The 23,378-nt window shown below is 39.2% G+C and overlaps 1 protein-coding gene across 6 annotated transcripts; it reads left to right on the top strand.

Annotated features, from left to right (window-relative positions):
- The first annotated feature begins 672 nt into the window (after nucleotides 1-672).
- On the top strand, nucleotides 673-19,208 carry LOC126442778 (uncharacterized). Of its 6 annotated transcripts, XR_007581634.1 has the most exons (5): nucleotides 676-783; nucleotides 1,054-1,170; nucleotides 2,708-2,794; nucleotides 9,711-9,773; nucleotides 18,862-19,208. XR_007581634.1 is itself a non-coding variant. In XM_050090808.1 (4 exons), the coding sequence occupies exons 2-4, from the start codon at nucleotides 2,726-2,728 to the stop codon at nucleotides 19,036-19,038; spliced, it is 309 nt and encodes a 102-aa protein (XP_049946765.1). In that variant the 5' UTR covers nucleotides 673-783; nucleotides 2,708-2,725; the 3' UTR covers nucleotides 19,039-19,208. The 6 variants fall into 6 exon arrangements, 4 of the variants coding, with proteins under 4 accessions (XP_049946765.1, XP_049946766.1, XP_049946767.1 ...); XM_050090808.1 differs by lacking the exon at nucleotides 1,054-1,170 and having other exon boundaries at nucleotides 673-783; XM_050090809.1 differs by lacking the exon at nucleotides 1,054-1,170 and having other exon boundaries at nucleotides 676-728.
- The last annotated feature ends 4,170 nt before the right edge of the window (nucleotides 19,209-23,378 follow it).

Raw genomic sequence — 23,378 nt, 5'->3', positions numbered from 1 at the left:
ACATCGATCTCGTGAGGCACAAGGCTCTCATAACGTACATACGTCGGTCAACAGATGACACTAGGAGAAGTATGTTAACTGCGCTTTTTAGTTGCTACTTGCGACTCTTAGTTGCGATTTGTCACAGAAATCGCAGTTTGACTCGGCAGCGAATAGCGTAGTATGAACTTTGCTCAACAGATGGCAGTGCTAACTGCGCTTATTAGTTGCTACTTGTGACTCTTAGTTGCGACTTGTCACGGAAATCGCAGTTAGACTCCATAGCGTATCGCAGAGATGGACGTAGTACGAACTTTGACCCACAGATGGCACTGTTAACCGCGCTTTTTAGTTGCTACTTGCGACTCTTAGTTGCGACTTGTCACGGAAATCGCAGTTAGACTCCATAGCGTACCGCAGAGATGGACGTAGTACGAACTTCGGCCAACAGATGCCACTGTTAACCGCGCTTTTTAGTTGCTACTTGCGACTCTTAGTTGCGACTTGTCACTGAAATCGCAGAAAGCAGTGCTAAATTCGACCAATAGATGGCTCACGTCTTTCAATGTGAAATACTACTTGCGACTGCTAACTGTGACTGAAATTGCAGTTAGATTCTGTAAAGTTGCTACTGTGATATCTGTGACTTCTCAGTCACTGTGATTTCTAACAGATACGCGATTTCCTGCCCACCACTAGTTCATTGTCATGCGGTTGTATGGTATTATGTTGCGTTTTCTGTGTAATATGTAAGTGATTTGATGGTGGAGACAGGAAATCACGGAAAGACGCATATTGAGTGTGGTACTAAGTCAATACTTAATTATCATTACAGCTAACTGCCTCGATTGAAGTAGTTTGCCAATGCCTTGTGATGATGCTATAGTAACTGTTCGTACAGTTATTACATCGGTTTAATTTCATTTATTGGGCACATTTGAACGATAAGTTTGTTCCACATTTAATTCTTGTATCATCTTTGGCGCCTCTGGTTATGGTTTGAGAAAGCCTTAGAATTTCGTAAGTGATTATTTCAGGTTATGTGTACCAGAACCAAACACTTGTTATTTTCAGTGAGCTTGTGTTTCCGCATTGCGAGCAGGAGGTGACTAGTGTTTAGACAAACATATTAGTGCACATTACTTACCTGTTCTGTTCGGCAATTACGAAAAATACCAGATCGACGTGTGGGTATGTAATATGCTTGCAGTTTTCGTTCTGTCCGATGAAATTGCTAAATGTTTCCCGTGATTTAGCTAAAGAACCACTAGGAATTTTGATGTGTTGTCTGTAATTACCGGCAAAGTGTCTATATGTGGTGGTTGGAGAAAGTGCAGGTCAATGTGAAATACTCGGTGATTGACGAAAAAAGGCCCTCACGAAGTTCACACGTCCGCTGCATTCATATTGTTATATTTACTTGTGCATGCGAAGTTCGGTAACAATATTTGTGAAGGAAGGAATAGGGACGGTAAGAGTTCACTGTAATCTGATCTGTAGTTCGCCCGGGTTGTAGCGCAAACAGTTGTACTGCCGATACATCAGATTCGTTAGCACACGTTAATACAGTGTATCAGGGATTGGTTATGTTGGTATGAAAGAGAATGCTGTAGAGGGAATTCATTGTGTTGCGTTTTCCATGGATTATCAATGTGCCTATGTGCTCCATAGTTTAGTAAATAGTGTTAACTGCTGTTTGTAGTAATGTGCACGTTTGTCTATGGAAGGATATGGGAAATGTAATTGACTCTGTAAGGCCTAATGGGTATGTGTAATTGCCATCGACAAAAGCATCACAAAACCACAGAACATTGTCATGGGTATGCTTATGAGAAAGTAATTTCACTAAGTCTTGTTAGAGGAATGTAATCGGTGTTAAATCTTGACAGTCAAGAATCATTTATTTTTCCATACAACGTGCAGGCAGCAGTGTGTGTTTTTTAGTGACTGGGTAAAGATTGCAGCATTGCTCTATATTGAGTTGATAACGTTGAATATAGATGACTGTATAAGGAAACAGTTGTTAAAAATACATACTAAACTGACTGAAAAAAAGAAAGTTCTGTCTGTATGGGTGGATTTTCATGTTCTGCTTTTCTGAATACCATGAACAAATATGGGTTTATAGATTGATTGAAAGTGCAGCCAGTATGATTGAGAAATAATTCTTTTCTGTCCTTGCATACGTTGCTAAGAACATAATTATAAACCTCTTACATTATTCTATATATTAAGGAATTTGCATGAAACATTGACAGGCTTAGATATACCTCGAGACACATTTTAATCTTTTATTCTTCATACGTAAAATTGTCTACAGTATATAGATTTGTCTGGTAAATTCACTTTATCTTAGTTGCTTCACATGACACAGAAATTTACATGAAAAAAGCAAGATATGTCAGCTACCATATTCAGAATGGGATTGTATACCACAAGCAAATGCTACCAAGTAACAGCAGTAACTGTAAGTCATTTTTTTCCATTGTGTGTGGTTTTTGTTTTCTGTCAAATTGAGTTATGTTTTCCATTAATGACAGTGAGGCTTCAGAGTCCTTATAACCAGCAAGTTGTAAATCAGTTCTTTTTATCAGGTTCTTTGTTCCTCAGCCAGTTTTAAATTTTTAATATGCATTGACTCGTTTGCTGCAGCCAGAAAATGCTGCCTGTGCACTATGTTGAATAGTAACAATTTAAACAATATCACTTTTGCTTTCTTGTTTTTCAGTGGATTAGGAGAGCACTCATGGACTCCAAGGGAACTAGTTGGCTGAAAAAAGAGAAGAATGAAGTATATGCTGAACCAGGCTCCTTGGTAAATAGCTTCTTGTATTTTTTACCATTGTTTCATTAATTTCTCTGTGCAATGTGGTGTGTAAACAAGTAGATTACCTTCCCTGTTGTTTGTCAGATGAAATATTTGGTACTGGCTGTTGGTTTTGATTCTTGACCAAATGAAGTTGTGACTCTTGGCTGTGCAACATATTTGCAATGGATTGGTATCTTGTAGTATATAATGGTGCTCTCCAATATTTAATTTGTTTTAAAATTTCTGTAGCTTATTGTTAGTGTGATGTTGGCATGCCAGTAGTTAATGATTACAGGTTTGTTGTCAACTAGGAAATTGTCACATGTTCTTGAACTATTGTGGTGTTTGCAATCACTTGTTACAAATTAATTTTCTACTCTGAGATTTAGTTTGGTGTGTTGTTAACGTCTAGATTTGTTCCTTTCTTAGAAAGTGGTATTATTAATGGATATGATAAAGTAATATATGAGTAGGACTTTACTGCTACTGTAGGTCAGTTGTACGGCTTGCTGGATGAATTGATCAGATGCTCTATTTGTGGTCAGTTTTTAGGTTGACCATAGTTGCTTTCACAGACAAGAGGGATATATGTATGTGGATTTATTGCAAAGACAATATTTGGCAGTTTATTTGTCATGGTGCCTGATGGAGAAATCTAACCTCATGACCTACAATATTGTTTTCCTGGTGTATTATTTTTGCTATTGCTCATCTAATTGGTTTTATGCACTCAATGTTCTTGTTAGCAATATTACTGTTCTTGATCAGTTTTTGATTTGGGGGTAGGTATTTAGAATCTATTAAATATAGGGAAGTGGTAGGTGACAAAGAGCTGTTGTTGAAATCCTTTGAGGAGATTAAATACTATTAAATGAATGAGTGGTTGGTAGTGTAATTTACAACCCTAAAAAGGAAATGGTGGTAATGCTGATACTAATAGTAAAGGAGTGGGAAATACGGAAACGTCCGATCCTGCCCGTCTGCTTTGACCTATTACGTCACAAATATGGCGGAAACAAAAACACACACACTTTCCACAAGAAGCCTAATGACACTAACGGGACAAGCGCGGGAAATGGGGTGTTCTGGGTGGGGGCAAACTAAATATAAACAAATTTAGACGCCTTGTGTAGCTACAACGTGTAAGTGAAGACAGCCATGCATGAATACCCACCCACCTCCGCAGGGGTCGTAATCCCTGCAACCCATAGAAGATAAAGATGCTTCAGTAGCTGATTAGTGTTTTTTGTCTTTTTTTAAAAAAATCTCACGAAATAGAACGAACAGATCAGAAAGATAAATATAATAAACTAAAACAGAAATTGGAGGAAACAGATAATTAAAATAAGTATTAAGTGTTTTTAAATTTAAAAAAAAATCTCAAGAGATAGAATGAACAGATCAGAAAAGTAAATAAAATAAAACAGAACTGGAAACAGCCACACTTAAACCAAACTCCGCACTGTCATGATGTCACACACAACACCCTTACGTCATGGGTCAAAGCTGACGCGTGGGATCGGACGCTTCTGTCGACCCAAGGAGTTTTACAGTTTTAACTATGGAATGTTTGCAATGCTCTTTAACCAGTAGATTTTCACATTACCACTATAAATATTTGGTAACTCATAAACTATTTAAATGTTAGTATAATCACAGAGTTAAACTGTGTGGGCTCAAATATGACACTTCTGTAACACACAACATATGCCTACAGATTTGGTGCTCTTAAAATAAGTAATTATAGCAGAATGTCACTGTCAGCTTCTGGCAAATTTAAACATGCTAAACCTACTGTTAGAGCTCACTTCTTGATTCAGTATTTCTGAGAACAGCAGGATTTGAAGTTGCCAGTGTGTGGCCATCAACATTCTACGGATAATTCTCTCTTCATTGAACTTGTTTTGAAAATATATTGTTCATTCCTTTCTTCATCAAAGTGCTGTAATTAATTTGTGTTTTTGTAGCTAGATCAAAACACTTGTGACCCTGTAAAGATGTCTTTGCTCTGAATCATTCGTCTTGAAAATTTATCTAGAAGCAGTGAAAACACAAATGTATACCCATGCTAGACAATGTCACGTTATGAAAGTAGCCTTTACAGGTTTTTGTTAGTGTCAACTGCCAAAGTCTGGGTCAAGTAGGACCTTCCTCCCCCCCCCCCCCCGAAGGAAGAAAACCTTTGTACCTTCAATGTCTCACTCACCTTTCTTTCTATGGTGTGTGTAGTGTCTTGCTCATATTCAGGATGTTAATTCTTCTAGTGGTACTGTAGGTCTAGCATTGATCTCAAAATGTAAGCAGTTGGTAAAGGTAGGTCATCGTAGATTTAGCACGCATGCCTTTGGTGTTCGTCGTCTTATCACTTCTTTTTGGAACAACTACAGAAGTGACAACTACAATGTACTTTCATATCATGTGTTACATCTGTATTGTAAATGTATCTGTTTTCCCATTAGCTCAAAGCTGTGTGATTGAGCAGTTGCTGTTCCAGCTTTTCATGTGAGGTTGTATCTGAACTGGTCCAATGGTGAAAAGCAAAACTCAGTAACCGACAACTCAGGTGCCTCAGTTACATTTTCCAAAGAATAGAGAAAGTAAAATCAAACACAGAAAATGTCAGGATAGAATAATGGTATACAAAGGGTACATTTGTACTCAACACATTGAGGAGGCCTTTGGTTGCAGGTAGGTAGAATCAATTGACTGCTAAATATTTAAGCTTTTGGACAAAGTCATTCATATGAAGTACAGAACACTAGAGCATGAATACATCTAATGCAAGCAGAAATCTGTTGGCGTGACTGGTGGTGTAAAGAGGTGCTGTGGGGTGGGAAGTGAGGGATAGCAGGGTAGGGGTGGAGGTGATGCTGTGCTGCCTGTGGGATTGGTCAAGGACATAGGGTGACAGAATAGGGCTTCCAGGTGCAGTGTTGGCAGGCTGTATGGGGGGTGGGGGGAGTTGTGGGGTAGGTGTGTGCACTGCTCAGTGCTAGAATGAGAGCAGGGTAGGGAATAGGTGGGGCGGAGCATACAGACTAGTGAACATTGACGCTATGGGGGGTTATGGGGATGAGTAATATGTTGTAGGAAGAGTTTCCATTTTGCACAATTTAGGAAAGTGCTATCACCCTCTATGATCACATCCCCCAACACACATGACTTGGTCACTGAACAGTACACCTTCCCCAGTGTCTGACTGTCTCCTAACCTACAGCCCATTCCTGGTCGTCATGTTCAACTACATTCTCACAGACAATTACTTCTCTATTGAAGGGGTGGCCTACAAACAAATCTGCAGTACATCAAAGGCCAACTGTATGTCAGCATGCTCCGCAAATTTATTCATAGCCCACCTCGAGGATTCCTTACTAACCACCCAGAATCACAAACCGTTAACCAGATCAAGATTTGTTGATGACATTTTGTGATCTTATTGGTTTGTTTATTGAACCTGATCTGATTAAGTCCATCAGACCCTCTATTAAATTGGGCCATGGTTTCCCTTTTTATAGCATATTTTTCTGAAACTAAGTTTTAATATGGAAAATAGTATTACAATGATTTGAGTGTCTGAAGTAACAGTGTCAGTGAATAATACTATGAACTAAAAGTTAATACTGGCAGTATTTTTACTACTGGAGTTTCTGCCACTAGTGGTTCTGGTAGTGGTGGTGATGAAAGAATTTGTAGGTGTGCAAGGTAGACTTTTTTCTGATGCAGTGTGTTACGGGGAAGGAAATGTAAGGAGACTCCACCAGCTAAGAATATTGGGAAACAATGTGGTTTGAAGGAAATACTAAGGGTCACACTGAGGCGTGCACAGCCTAAAATTTCCTTTACAGCCTTCTCCCAGAAATGGAATCCCATGCCTTGCCTTGTCAGTCACAAATACAGAAGCGTCTGATTCCACCCATCTGCTTTGACCCATGCCGTCACAAATATGGTGGAAACGACCATACACTAAGACTCCAATATGGCGCCTATGATGTCATTACATAAACATGATCACTAACACGAAAATACAATTAAAAACCAACACACACGTTCCACAAAAACTAACGGGACAAGTGTGGGAAATTGGGGGTTTTTGGGTGGGGACAAAGTAAATACAAACGAATTTAGACACACACCACCATACTAAACCACACAAAACGACAAAAAAAAAAGACGGCACAAAACTACTCAAATTCCACTAAACACAATATACAGTGGAAACGGACACTTCGCTTGATCTACATAGCTCAACAGCAGCTCCCGATCCCACGAATTGGAATCGAACATTTCCCTTCACCTCTTATCCTTAAGACGCCTCCACATACAGCCGTCCCTGATCAGAGATGCCAGAAGTTTAGTAAGCCGCGTTTCTTCATAACACACTGAACACTTAGACTTCATCCAAAAATCTGAATAGTTGAAGAAATTTTATTAGAGACAACGCACTGTCCCCCATCATCGCCGACAACTGAAAACTGTTGACCCTGCCAGTCATATCCATCCCTACCAAAGGCATAAAAAAAGAAGTTTACCAAAATTCACACACACTAATAAAAAAAAGTAATATTGACATGACAAAACCAAAATTGTTAACTCCCTGAAAAATATTCCGCTGAAAGCACGGTCACTACCAATACCACACACGTGCAATGCTACCACGCAAATGAACATCATACGCCATGTAACACGCTACCCATAAACACACCACCAGAGAGAACCACCAACCGCAACAATACACCACCTATAAACACACCACACATGCAAACTAAACCAAAAACATCACCTAACACACAACACATGAACACACCACCAGAGAGCACCACCGATCGCATCAAAACACCTACAAATGCGCCACTCTCATAAACTAAATTCCACACTGCCATGATATCACACACCACAATAGCCTTAAGTCACGGGTCAAAGCTGACGGGTGGAGTCGGAAGCTTTGGTCGACCCCCATCTCCCACATACTCCTAGAGTAGCACTCCCCTTGCAAGTCAGTACTACCCATGACTGAAGTACTGAATCACATTTTCTGCCGAGATTTACCCTACCTCTCATGCCTTGAAATGAGGAATAATCTCTCCACCCTTCCCACAGTTGTGTTTTGTCTCCAATTCGACTGATGAAATATTCTTGCCCATCGCTACTCCAGTCCTGCTTCCAACCTCTTGCCTCATGTCTCATATCCCTGAAACAGAGCTACATGCAGGACATGCACGTTTCCTGCAGCCCTGTCAGACATCTCCAACACAAAGGCAGCGCTACATGTCAAAGGAACCTTGTGATTGGCGACTACCCGCCTGCAGCCACTGTGCTGTATCCTACATAGGCATAACTAAATCGCTCTGTCTGCAGGAGTGACCACTGCCAAAGTATGGCCAAGAAAGCTGGACCACCCACTTGCTGAAAGTACCCCAGCATGATGTGGTTCACTTCAGTGACTGCTTCACAGCTGGCTCCAACTGGATTCTATCTTCTAACACAACATATTATTTCCTGTAACCCCTCTAGACTCAGCCTGTGCTAGTCCATGTCCTCTACACATGTCCCTTTTCCCTGCTCTAACTTCGCCTCCCCCCCCCCCCACACACACACACACTCTCACACTCTTTCCTCCCAGTGCAATTACTATTTTCCCTTTCTCAATTTCTCTCCTCCCCTTCCCCTCCCACAGTACAGCTTCCCAAAACTACCTTTAGCAACTCATACTGTCTCTGCCACATCCTTGCATGCTACCACAGAGAACACATTATCTTCCCCCCACCCCTCCTCCCACTTTTACACTGCTATCCCTCTCTTGCTGCCCCGCACCTCCTCATATTTCACAACCCACCCTAACAGATGGTTGCTCATACCAAAAGCAGATGGTCATTCCCAGTTCCTGGAGACAGTGGCCATGTGTGTGTTTGTTGTGGTCCTGTGAATGTGTTCCCTATTTCAGAAGGGCTTTGTCCAGAACCTCAATTTTTTAATACTGTTTCATTGTATTTGTCTGCAAGTCAGTATAGAAAGTATACATGCCAAATTTCATGTTAATGGGAAAGTGAACTGGAAAAAACACACCAACCAAATCTGCAAGAAAAGTCCTCAAGATTGTTCTACCTCGTGTGTAAACTGAGAGGAGTGTTTGGTTCAGATATGTGTTAATTCCCCTGATATCAGTAACATAAAAAAAGGTCCGTGTGATATGCTAGGTGGAACATATGGTGCTGTCTGTATTTTGTTTACCAGGCTTAGAATACTAATAGTTTTTGATATCTCTATGACTCTGCTGTTGGCATCAGGGAGAGTGTTAAAGAATGTGTTCCCAGAAAGCAGTTTACAAACAAGATACTGTAAGTAATGCAAAAATCCACATCCCTAGTCATAGGCTAGCAAGAACAGGAAACTCTCAGTAAGTGAATGGCCTCAAAAATCTTACTTATTATTCCCTCCCTGCTTCATCCACATCATTTTAATATTTCAAAATAAAACTGTGTGATTGGCTGATAGGAAATTCATGTTGCAATTAGTTGTACTATATGGGTATTGTTGATTTTAATATTAAAGATTCTAGTTGTACCCACGGATTTCATTACACTACTGTTTTTTTATATGATGCGCATTTCGTATAAAATAGTTAATGATAAGTAAATAAAGATTATGGAAGTAGAAAATATGATTGAAAATAGCGGCATAGGAAAATGAAGTGCAAGATGCTAATAAATTTTCAAATATGTTGTCACTGATCATTCATAACTTTTCAATCATTACCATTGAAATGCACCTTACTGTCACTGAGAAGGCCACTCTCTGAAAAGAATGAGTCATTTATTCTTTAGAAGTGTCATAGACGTACAATATGTGATACTTTTTTGTAATATATCTAAAATTGTCTTGTTAAAAGAACTCCTTGCAGATATTTTTTTACTATTCACCACAGGTTCAGTTACACACATCCACCATGAAAGTAAAAGAAGAATTGGATGAGCAAGTGAACCAACAGGTAAGTCTAGAATTTGCGTGACTGTATGAAATTAAGCAGTGTTATGTTATGGCTCAGTTTTGGTGAATATAATATAGATTGACTTGATGCACTTGTCCACGTTAGTCTACCCTCTACAAACCTCTTCATCTCTGATGACTGTCACCTACTACATCCATTCGAACTTTCTTCTTGTCTTCATGCCAGTCTTCCTCTACACTTTTTACCCTCACATATCCCTCCATTACCAAATTGGCTATCCCTAGATGCCTCAGAATTTGTGCTATTAACAGGTCCCTTGTGTTAGTGAAATTGGTCCCTGTGTTCCTCCCTCATTTGTTTCGTCCACCCATCAAATCTTCAGCATTCTTCTGTAGCACATTTCAGATGCTTCCATTCTCATCTTGTCTGAATTGCCTATCATTCATGTTTGACTTCCATAAGGGCTGCACTGCAAATATCTTCTGAAAATACTTACTAACACTTAAATTTACATTAGATGTGAACAGTCCTCTTTATTAGGCACTTGTTCCTTGATATTCCTAGTCTTCACTTTATTTTTTTCTTACTTCAGCCATTATCAGTTACTTTGGTGCCCAAATAGCAAAAGTTGTCTGCTACTTTTAGTGTGTCATTTTCTAGTTGAAACTCAACATTGACTGATCTATTTCACCTAGATTCTATTGCTTTTATTGATGTTTGTCGTACAGTCTCTTCTAGTAATACTATACAATTTTACTCTTCCAGCTTACCTCCCACACATCCCTTCATTGACAATTTCAAGATGCTGGTTTTGTTGATAGAATTACATTGTCATTGGTAAACACACAGTTTCCTTTACCTTCCAGATTTCCTTCATATCTTCCTTGTACAGAGTGCATATCAGATGTAGGCTACAAGCCTGTCTCATTTCCTATGCAATGCTTCCCTTTCATGTCTTTCAGCTCTTACAACTGGAGTCTGGTTTCTGTGGAAGTTGCAAACAAACTTAGGCTCCCTGTCTAGTTATTCTGCTGCTGTCCAAATTCCAAAGAGTGCAGTCAACTCCACATTCTCAAAAGCATTTCAGTAAATCTGCAAAATCTGTAACACAATTTTCTTTCTTTAACTCGTCTAAGGTAAGCCATAGTATCAGTATTGCCTTGTTTTACATGTTCCTGGTACCCAAAGTGATCTTATTTAGGGTTAACCCTCTAAAAGCTTTTCCATTCTTGCAAGCATGATACATTAATCTGATGGTCTGGTCCGATAGTATTCACACCTGTTAGCACCTGCCTTTCTTCGAATTTGAATGATTACATTCTGGTTGATGTATAACTTTGTCAGCTATCTCGTATCTTGCACAAAAGTGGAATAATTTTGTCATGGATGGCTTTCCCAAGTATCCCAATAACTCTGAGGGAATGTCATCAACTGCAATTGCCGTGTTAAGACTTTGCTCTTTCAGTGTTGTATCAAATTCTGGCCATATCATAATATCTCCAGTCTTGTCTACAACTACTTCCTTTCCCCACTCTGGAGCAAGTTTGTTCCCCTTTGCCTTACAACCATTCTTGTTTAGCCATATTGCATGTTCTGTTAACATCATTCCAGTAATGTCTGTATTCCCCTTTGTCTGCTTAAATAGCCACATGTTTGTATTTTCTCTTCTCATCAGTTAAGTTCAGCATCTCATGAGTTGTTAAGGTATTCATACTAGGCCTTACTTTTTACCTACGTTTGCTCCTGCCTTCACTGTTTCATCTCAAAGCTGCCTATTCATCACCCAGTGTATAATTACCCTCTATTTATCACTTGTTGCCTAATGCTCATTTTCAAACTATCAATGATTTTTGGTTCATTCAACTTACCCAAATCCCATGTACTTAAATTCTACTTTTACCATTTCAACAACATTACTCTGCAGTTAATAAAAACGACTCTAGCCAGAGACCACATCTATCACTGGAAATGTTTTGTAGTTTACAATCCTGTTTTGAAACCTTCGTTTTTGACATTACATAATCTGCTTGAAACCTTTTGATTTCTCCATGTTATTCCACATACACAACCTTCTTTCATGATACTTGAAACAAGTGTTTGCAGTGACTAATTCATGCAATGTGCAAAATTCTACCAGGCAGCATCCCTCTTTCAGTCATTTATGCCATTGGATGTTCTCTTAACTATTGTGCATCTTGTTCCTACTATTGAATTTCATTACCTTCTAGAATTGGCTTTCTTCTTCCTTAGCTATTGAATAATTACTCATCAAACCTTTTCCTATTCCATTCTTCTGCTGGTCTGGTTGCCATACAAATTTCTACCACTGTTGTATTTCCTTCGTGCCTATTTCAGCTATGGTAATTCATTTACATTGCTGTTGATAATAGCTTACTCGTATTTCTATTTTCTAGCTAATTACTAAGGCTCTCCCTGCATGACTCATGTTTGATTTTTTGTAGATAATCCTGTACTGACCTGACCGGAAGTCTTGTCCTTTCTGCCACTGCACTTCAGCTCTTACTACAACTGAATACAACCTATCAATTTTTCCTTTTTAAAGTCTCCAACCTTCCTAGGCTGTTGTTGTCGTCGTCATCAGTTCAGAGACTGGTTTCGTGCAGCTCTCCATACTACCCTATCCTCTACAAGCTTCTTCATCTCAAAGTACGTACTGCACTCTACATCTTTCTGAATCTGTGTAGTGTATTCATCTGTTGGTGTCTCTCTTTTTTACCCTCCACACAGCCCTCCTATACTAAATGGGGGATCCATTGATGCCTCAGAACATGTCCTACCAACAGATACCTTCTTCTAGTCAAGTTGCGCCACAAATTCCTCATCTCTCTGATTCTATTCAGTACCTCCTCATTAGTTGCATGATCTACCTATCTAATCTTCACCATTCTTCCGTAGCACCACATTTCAAAAGCTTCTGTTCTCTTACACACACACACACACACACACACACACACACACACACACACACACACACACACACACACACACACGTGCAGGGAGCTGGGACCACACTGCCAAGCTGTGCTCTCAGCTCTCTGAGACTGCGTGCGAGTGAGTGTCTACTGCTGACAAAGGCCTTAATGGCCGAAAGCCTTAATTGTGTGAATCTTTTTATTGTGCCTATCATGACTCAGCATCACTGCTGTATCATGAGTAGCAACTTCCCTTCTCTGGTATTGTTACATTCCATCCTGGATTTTCCATTGTTTGATGTTTGCTTCTATTCTCGATTTGTTTAAACTGTTTGTCATCCATTTTGTCCACTTCAATACAAGACTACACTCCAAACAAATACTTACAGAAAAGACTTCCCAACACTTAAATCTATACTCGATGTTAACAAATTTGTCTTCTCGAGAAAAGCTTTACTTGCCATTGCCACCCTACATTTTATATCCTGTGTACATTGACCATCATCAGTTATTTTGCTCCCCAAATAGGAAAACTCATATACTACTTTGTGTCTCATTTCCTAATATAAATCTCTCGGCATCACTGATTTAATTCGACTACATTCCATTATCCTCATTTTGGTTTTGTTGATGTTCATCTTATATTCTCCTTTCAAGACACAGTTCCTTCTGTTCAACTGTTCTTCCAGGTACTTCACTGTCTCTGACATAATTAAAATGTCGTCAGCAAACCTCAAAGTTCTTATTTCTTCTCCATGGATTTTAATTTCTGCTCTGAATTTTTCTTTTGTTTTCCTCACTGCTTGCTCAGTATACAGATTCAATACCATCAGGGACAGGCTACAACCCTGTATCACACCCTTCCCAACTGCTCTTTCCCTTTCATGCCTCTCGACTCTTTATAACTGCCATCTGGTTACTGTACAAATTGTTAATAGCCTTTCGTTCCCTGTGTTTGATCCCTGCAACATTCAGAATTTGAGAGAGAGTAATCAAGTTAAAATTGTCAAAAGGTTTCTTCAAGTCTGCAAATGCTAGAAATATAGGTTTGCCTTTCCTTAATCTGTGTTGTAAGACAAGTTGTAGGGTCAGTATTGCCTCACATTTTCAAACATTTCTATGGAATCCAAACTGATTTTTCCCAAGGTCAGCTTCTACCAGTTTTTCCATTCATCTGTAATGTATTCATGTTAGTATTTTGCACCCATTACTTACCAAACTAATAGTTTGGTTATTTTCATGTCTGTCAACACCTTCTTTCTTTGTGATTGGAATTATTATATTCTTCTTGAAGTCTGAGGGTATTTCACCTATCTCCTACATCCTACTCACCACATGGTAGAGGTCTGTCAGGGCTGGCCTTTCGAAGGCTATCAGTAGTTGTAATGGAATGTTGTATACTTTCAGGGCCTTGTTTCGACTCGGGTCTCTCACTGCTTTGTCAAATTTATCGTGCAGTGTCATTTCTCCCATTTCATCTTCATCTACATCCTGTTCTATTTCCATGATATTGCCCTCCAGTATATCACCCTTCTATAGACCCTCTATATAATTCTTCCACCTTTCTGCTTTCTCTTCTTCGCTTAGAACTGGTTTTCCATCTGAGCTCTTGATATTCATCCAAGTGCTCCTCTTTTCTCTAAAGGTCTCTTTAATTTTCCTGTAGGCAATATCTATCTTACCCCTAGTGATATATGCTTATCCTACTAAGATAAGTAATACTCCACACTCAGACATATAGACTGCCTGGCCTGCTTTTCCTGATAATATCCTCCTGAGTGGACTCTGTCTGGAGATCTGAATGGGGGACTATTTTACCTCCTGAATATTTTGCCTAAGATAATTTCTTGCAGTAGAGCTGTATGCTCTTGAGAAGAAAAACAGAGAGCTACAGTTCGCTTTGCTTTCAGCCATTTGCATTATTGGCACAGGAAGTTGGTTAATGCTACAAGGCCAGGTCAGTTGATAATCGAGACCATTGCTCCTGCAACTACTGAAAAGTATTTTGCCCCTCTTGAGGATCCATGTCTAAGTTTGATATCTCCTCAGATAATACTTATTTGTGTTTGCACCTAACACTGTTTTCAGTGTTGTTGACATGCAAGCAACCCTGCCTTAGCAGTGTCCATGGTTCATTTGGGGTGGGGACTGTGAACTATTATTTAAAGTGCTGTCTTTGAGCAGGAGCAATAGTTCTAGCATGTATATGTGTAGAATTACTTCATTATCTATATGAAGATAAATAACAATTCTGTGAGACTGCATTGATACACATACAAACCAACAGATGAAAACTGTTGCTAGGTCTCAGATTTGAGGCTGTAACTCCTAGTTTCAGGATCAGTTACTTAAACAATTAGCCTAACCAAGCATGCCTCCACCAAGGGGATTTCACTCGTGTGTCCTCATTGATTTTTGTCTTAGGTTCAGGATTTGAAGGTCAGTGGCCAGTCAATTATTTGGTAAAGCAGTAAGATACCATTCTCCATAAAAGTAGAAACAAGAAATGCATTTGGCACTTGGGTGATTTGTGAGTGCTCGCAAGTGTAAAAAATGTGTTGTATAGTTGTCTGTAGCTGAGTGCATAGGATAATATTATAATAATCATAAAATTGGTGGTTCAGATCTCACTAAGTGCTACCAGTTCTTTTAGTTTTACTTAAATTCCATATGTAAAACAAATGGTAATTTTAATTCATGCTGAGTCATACTTTTCTAATAGTTATTTTTAGTTAAGTTACATAAAAATGCGAGTATTGTTAAAAAATTACATTTTAGTATAAAAATGGAGAGCATAAAATTAAAAATAAATAAATCTTGCATGAATGTATCAAAATTTTTGTTTTAATATGTTGAATGATGAAAAAATATGTAATTTTTACCAAACCATTACAATTCAGTACTTGTTAAATTTGCAGTTTGTTAGTAGACATGGAAGTTTTTAAAAAGTAGTGGTTCCTACTAGGAGATTCGAACCAGCAACTTTTTCATTAAGGCACTTTTATGCTATTCTTCCAATTACCAGCAATTGTGTTAATAAATAGGAAATGTTTTGTAGTAGGCAGCACTCAGAAGTCTTCTGATCTTCAAAGTCAAATTTTTTTAGTTTGGTTGCTGCCTAGTGCTGGTTTAGGAAATTGATGTTCCAGCACTAAACTCCAAATACTGTAAATCTGAAGGAAATTGAAGAGGATGATCTGCAAGATACCCTTTTCAGTCAAGTTGTTATTGTCGCAGGGATGTGTCCATAATCGTTAAGGGGGCAGCCCATAAAATGCAAGAAATCCAGGTTTAACTTATCAGTGCAGCCAAAATAAATTTTTACATCTGTTGTTAGACAAATCTCTAATATTAGACAGTCACTAGATCACTATGTGAATGTTTCTGATTAGCTTCAATCACCCGGTATTCAAAATTGTATTGGCTGATTGCTTTCAGCAGAACAGTGAGTGAATAGAGCAGTCAATTTTACTTGATCAATGACTGTAGGATTCATTTTCATTCATGCAGAGGAACTGTTTTCTTTCCAAAATCATATAGGAGAACAAAATTATCTGCTGTTTAGGTCTTTAGCTCCAAACATGTTTGCTGTGCCTCTTCTTACAACCTGAAATTACCTGTGCACTTTTCTATTCCCATGAAACACCACTGTTCTATAAAATAACAGTTCCATTGCCAGAGGTGATCCTGCAACATCCACTTGTTTTATTTCATCTGATGGCTGCCCCTTCAGGTCTAGTGGTCAACTGTGTAGAAAAAGTTTGGTTTTTCCTTCTCCCTCCTGTCCCCACTTTAGTCAATTATGTATGTCATTTTAGTATCTGTGCTGTAGTAAGAAATGTTAAATGCATTTTTATGTTCTTTAGTGGAGAAACTTTCTAAGGCAAAGCATTGTAATTATGTCTTTTCTGTTACTGTCTTCTGTTTTACTACCATCTGCATCATTGTCAACTATCAACTGTAGAGATGTCTTTGATCCCTTTTCTAACATTTTTGTTCAGAAGTTCTGGGGTTTTCGTTTTTTGTTTCATGTTTTGCAAGATATGATGTTGCTTATAAATTAATGGAAGGCTTCTTATATAAGCTGTCTTGGTGGTTCTCGTATGTTCAACTTTTGGTTGGCCATGGGGATTCAGGGGATTTAGCTTCATTTGAATTTGCTGTTCAGATATCTGCTGTCATGTAACTATGTAATGTTGTTAACATTTGCAGGTCCTCACTGTATGCCACAACATTCCCCATGCTGGGTGTATTGGCTGTTATGTCATGTCTGATCACTTTATCAGGTTTGTTAGGCAAAAGTATGTTCCTGTCTTCCAGAGTTTGTTTTTAACAGTTGCAATCTGTGATGCTTCAGTAGTCCAGTGCTCATGTTCCAATCTCCGTATTCAGAGAATTTATTATTTTGGGCATGTCTATTACTAACAGAATAAATATTTTCCTGTTGTGTGGTTTTTCTAAACAGTTACACAGGCTAATTTTGGGAAAACATGTTTCATAGATTTTCACAGGAATTTTTGTTTTCACAGCTGTGCTAATGTCACAGGACATGGTTTTGAGATGAGAGTTCAGATTGTCCTCTCAAAATTTAGATCTACATTTTCCATGGATTCTCTAAATCTCTTCAATGAAATGGATGGACAGCATGGCTCATGTTATCTATATTTGGTCAACCTCATGTCATGTTGTACTTTTCTGATGTAATTTTCCTCCAAATCTTTTTCACTGTTTGAATTCATGCATCTTCAATTACGTAGCTAACAAGTATATATATCCTGTCACAGCAGTATGATAGAGGATTTTGATTTGAATACAATATTTACCAGACTATTTCTTAAGCATTAATGTACTATGGTGGGTGGATGTTGGAACTCAAATAGTTACTTTTTCCACATCACATTTGACACTTCAAAATTTTTTCCTCACATTTGATACTTACCTGCATGCAGATTCCAAATTCCAGTAACATGCAATGAGATAAATGCAGATTTATCTCATTGACCAATACTGATTTTTCATGATAATGTATTACTGCCTGTGTTCTGTGGTGCATCTTTCTAGTGGGTCCTCGGCATGGAATATCTGATTTTGTAGCTAATTATTTCAATTTTTCCTTCCAGTGTTGTGTAAAATTCCACTGTTAGTTAATGAAACTCTGGATCTTGTCTTGAATGCATATACACTTTTCTAAGAGTAAGAGGATTGGTTATTGAATGGGTGTGAGGCTACAAATTCAAGTGTTCTGGGTTCCATCCCAGGCATCATCTGTCATTTTTTCACATGGAAATTGTCTATGTGGAAAATGACAGTTTCCATTCCAGTGTGAAGCTCTAGGTCCTCATGTAACTTTTTACTGTGTCAGTGAGTTCAAAAGTTGGAGGAAGCCAGTGGTGTACCACATCCAGTAAGACAATGTCTAACAGAGCACTAAGGTGTTAATAACTAACTCCAGGTAGTTGAAAGCTTTACTTTTACTTCAGGTTTGCATTAGTTTTTGTGACATTAGACATGTATTTTCCTCAGTACCAAAATTTGGTGACCCACACTTAGAGCTGCATTTACCTGCTTGTTGTCTTTACAGGTGGTTTTCTGACCTAAAAAAATGCATTCTGCATATAACCTGCTAGTTGCTTAGTTTCTTCTTGACCATAGTGCCCTCATTGGCTTTGCAGAGGTACCCTATCATCTTCCACTGAATAACATAGGTCAGAAAATAGGGAGCTGAGATCATCATAAAATCAAAAAATGTTCGTATTGGAGCCTTCACCTTGGCACATTCATATGGGGGGGGGGGGGGAGAAGAGAGAGAGAGAGAGAGAGAGAGAGAGAGAGAGAGAGAGAGAGAGAGAGAGAGAGAGAGAGTAGTAGTAGTAGTAGTAGTAGTAGTAGTAGTAGCTGCTTGGCATGGATGAAATAATTTCTGTTTGGTTGATATCTGATGTGTCTACCTCCAAAGTAAACAGAACTTTGATTTCAAATGTTCGTCATGTTTTTCTGACATTTTCTACATCCTGTAGGACCTCCTCAGCATGAATCAATTGGAATGAAAGTAAATCTAATTTAATGTGACACATTTTCTTGTTGCCTAATGCCAGTAAGTGAATACATGTGACAAATAGCTTTTTAGCCCCACTTGATGTGTAACACAAGCACAAGAACAGAAGCTTTGAATGTGCCATTCTTTCTTTTTTCAGTTTCTTCAAGATCCACCAAGGATTGTAATGCCTAGTCTTCGTATAAAGCAAGACCTAGAACTGAAACGGGATTTAGATGGCATTGAGCATGATGTAAGTTTTCACTTCGGTCATGCATTGTGCATGAAGTACTGTGTGAATATCATGAAATGCATTGGGTGCAGTAAATTCCAATGATCATAAATGATGAAACATTAAAACCGAGGATATTAGCACTTCTCCAGAATTTTTATGGTATTTCAATTGACTGTAGGTATATTGTTCTGTTGTGTGTAATGGTATTTGAATGAAACTTGTAGGAAACATAAGTTTATTAACTGTAACACATGGTAATTTTATTGTACATGTAAATAATAAATGTCTCAAATTTGTTCATGGAACAAATGTACCTAATAAGACTTCTTTGCAGCAGCTGTCAATTTATTTCTCTCTGTCAGAGTTCTATAATAGAAAAGATGTAAGAGGTAAAGCAATCAACTGTAAGCAGTATGTTATCAGATAAGTATGGTATTTGTCATACTACTTCTTTTCTGTGAAGTATTTAACGAAAAACATACTGCATTACTGGAATTATGTTTGCTCTGTGTAAAGACAATGGGTTTATCCAGTATGCATGACATAAATTTACAGTGTAACGGAACATTGCTTATCCCAAACTGCTTGCAAAGAGAAAACATTGTGATAGCAAGAATTCTTGTAAACAGCATTAAATTTAGCATGTTACAGTGATAGTGTGTGAAAGTCCATATTCATTTAATTAACTATCACCATAGTGTACTAATTTTAATGCTGATGAAGGTTTCTCAGGTCTTAAGCTGCATGGTAGTGTTGATATCTCGCAACGTTTCAGGAATTGTCATACTACCCATCTCGTGGCGAAGTGTCGAGATTGGTGGAGAGCGGGTTATTTATATGTGCGGTCACCCCCCTCCACTAGACCTTGGGTAGCCGCGGTGGACCAGTGGCGTGCACACGGTGATGGTGATGAGTCGCCCTTGGCAGCCATGTTTGGTTCTCGGTGTAAGCATCCTGTCTACGTCCCTGGCGGAGGACGTTGATGGGTAAGCTCCCGATGGACTGCCGCTATTGCAGAGTTCCATGCTGCTCCAAGTTGAGATCCCTCATCTCTGTTGACCAGATTGTTGTAAATCCTTATTTCTATGGATTCTTTGATAATGATTTCCCAGAAGCCAGATGCTCGGCACTGTACCTTTGTGTTTTCGAAGTTGAAGGTGAGTTTTTCATTTATGCTGTATTTTGCTTTGGCTGATTTTTCTGTACGTTCTTCACAGTGTTTAGATGTACAGTGCTATCTTTGCCCAATGTATTGTTTGACGCATTTGCATGGTATGCTTTATACTCCTGGTGTGTTAAGGATCAGCGGGTCTTTGGCAGTACCTAGGAGCTCCCTGCCTTTGGTGGTGGTTGGAGAATGGTTTCGATATTATATTTGCCCAGAAATAGTAGAATTTTGGCTGAGAGCGTAACTGTGTACGGAAGGAAAGCGAGTCGTTTGTCTCCTTCTACTTCATCATAATCTGGGGTTCTCACTGCTTCCTTCTTCCTTTTAAGTGCCCCGTTGATCTGCATTTCACTGTAGCAATTTTCGAGGAAGACTTACCTCAGGTGTTGCAGCTCGGATGGATGGCTGTCTTAGTTGCAGATGGCATGCATCCTGTGTACCAGCGTGGTAAGTACTGTTTGGTCGGCTGGAGTGGCCGAGTGTTCTAGGCGCTGCAGTATGGAACCGCATGACCACTACAGTTGCAGGTTTGAATCCTGTCTCGGGCATGGATGTGTGTGATGTCCTTAGGTTAGTTAGGTTTAAGTAGTTCTAAGTTCTAGGGGACTGATGACCACAGCAGTTAAGTCCCATAGTGCTCAGAGCCATTTAAGTACTGTTTGTCTTTGTGCTGGATGGTGGCAGCTTGTTGCATGAAGTGTGTGTCTTCTTCTTATGTACTGCATGGCCGAGTGACCATCTGCCTTCCTCTTAATTAAAATATTAAGGAAGGGGAGGCATCCATTTTCCTCCATTTCCATTATAAATTTGGTGTTCGAATGGATGCTGTTGAGGTGTTCCTGAAACTCATCTAGCACCTGTTTGCCATGTCCGCATATAACAAAAGTGTCGTCGACATAGCGGAAGAAGTGCTTTGGTTTCTGTCTGGCACTTTGAAGGGCCACCTCCTCGAAATGTTAGATATAGAGGTTTGAATTCACAGGAGCCAGTGGGAAGCCCATGGCCACATTGTCAATCTGTTCAATGAATTCCCTGTGGTGCTGAAAGTAGGTTGTTAATGCTTGTTCGAAGAGGCTGACTTTGTGGTTCAAAGTGCTGGGCTAAAAGTGTCAAGGAGTCTTGAAGGACACTTTCGTGAAAAGCGGCGTCATGTTGAAGCTCACGAGTAGGTGCTCGATTTGTAGTAGCATGCCCTTGAGTATTTTTACGAATTTGGCTGAGTTTCTGACATGGTGGCTGCAATGTCCCATAAGGGGTTGGAGCAGTGTTGCTAGGCATTTCACAAGTCCTTAACTGTGAGAGTTGGAGTCTGCAATCGGTTGAGAGGTACCCCTTCCTTATGGATCGTAGGGAGTCCATAGAGGTGTGGTATTGCTGGCACTCTAGGGTACAGCCACTTCTTCATTGGCTCAGGTAAGCCAGATTTCTTCAGCAGAGCTATCATCTTTCTACTCATCGTCGGGGTTGGATACTTCTTCAGCCTCTTATAGGCCTCGTGCTGTGGCAGCAGGTTTATTTTCTACTGGTACTCAGCAGTCCTTAATAGCACTGTAGCGTTCCCTTTATCTGCTGGTAGGATCGTTATATCACTGTCATCTCTAAGGGACCAGAGAGCTGCTCGTTCTTCCGCAGATACATTATTTGTAGGCAACTGAGATCTGTTGATTGTTCTGGAAGTTTCCCACCTGACTTCCTCTGCTTCCTCCTTTGGAAGCCCTTACTGCTTCTTCCACGCCACTATAATGTCTCGTTTCGGGTTTGTTCTGGGGATAGGGGCAAAATTCAGTTCTTTCTTGAGGACTGCGATTGTGGCAGCGTCCAGTTCTTTACCAGCCAAATTGATCATGGCTCTGATGTCATTCATCTCCTTCTTTGTCAAAAACGTCGCAAGATATAAATGCTACCACCCGGCTGGAGACCCAAGAAACCTTCAACAGTCTTTCCCGGGAAAGCAAACAGTCAAATTTAATGCTGTTTACAAAAATTTGTAACACTTAGTAGAAATCTATTCTTTGTAACGGTATCCAGCTCTGTGGACTAAGATCAGTTGTGCTGAATATTGGAATTTTTACTGGGTAGGCATGATTGGAAAATGAAAAGAAGAGAACTGAAACATTTCAGATGTCGGATTAGAGAATGCCACTGAAAATTAAGTGAACTTACAAGGAATATGGAGTTCTCAGTAGAACTGTTAAGGAAAGACATGTACAGAATATGTTGACTAAAAGAAGGGACAGGATGATAGGATAAGTATTAAGACATCAGGTAGTGAACTAGTCAGATGTGTTTCCATCTCACTTGGGGAAAAATGCTACTATTACACATATCAAATAGGAACTTTAAATAGAGTGTAGTTAATTTTTATGTTAGTTACATAGTCAATAGTGGAACCTCATCGCGCACTTGCAACTCTAAACTAGTAGATAAAGAAGTGCTTTTTTGAGGAGGATATAGTGTAATTCAGTACACAGCAAGATTTGGACAATGTACTATTTATTCCAATATGTATCTTGCAAAATGAGTGTGGCAACAAAATAGGAGGCATTAGAGCTAATATAGATGCTTCCTGGCAATTGTTCTCCCCAAACACCACCTTGATATGGATTAGAGAAGAGTGAAGTAATGGATGTAGTGGTACGAGTTTTACCCTCTTCCATGCACCATTGGGTGACTAGTCTGGTGTAGATGTAGGTGTACAAAGAATTGGATATTAATAGGCAGGGTTATGGATTGTAATCACACATTTATTATGAGAGAATAAGGAACCCATTTCTTAAAGATCACAGTACTCAGAGACAATGATTGCACAGCACTGTGAGGGTGTTGAAAAACATCGTCATCATTGTTCAAGTGTGTTCAACATAATACTTGATAAATTAACAGTGATACATTGAATGGGAAAATCTGTGCTTGGCACTGTCATAGTAAATTCCAGAGCTAAAATGGTTGTCCATAGCATGCATGAAAGTTGGTCTGTAGAGCATTACCTGAGGAAACGAGGCTTGTAACCTATACTGTCCTCAAAAGTACTTTGGTATTGACACTAGAGCAGGAACACATGGAGATGCAAAATGCAGTTGCCTCACTCTTCCTTGACTGTTCGTATGATCTGACATTTCATTGATCACACTCTAATTTGCATACTAATCAGTGTTCAAAGGTGGAAGTGGGTTCTGGAGGAGTTGCACTACATTCTCATTTCACATTTGTTTGTGGCAATAAATTTTTAGTTTTATATGCAGAATGTTTTCGAAAATCCATTATCTAATGTTCC

The sequence above is a fragment of the Schistocerca serialis genome, unplaced genomic scaffold, assembly GCF_023864345.2.
Source record: "Schistocerca serialis cubense isolate TAMUIC-IGC-003099 unplaced genomic scaffold, iqSchSeri2.2 HiC_scaffold_1407, whole genome shotgun sequence".
NCBI classification, from domain to species: Eukaryota; Metazoa; Arthropoda; class Insecta; order Orthoptera; family Acrididae; genus Schistocerca; species Schistocerca serialis.
The sequence above is the reverse complement of the archived record's forward strand: the minus strand, read 5'-3'. Positions and strand labels throughout refer to the sequence as shown.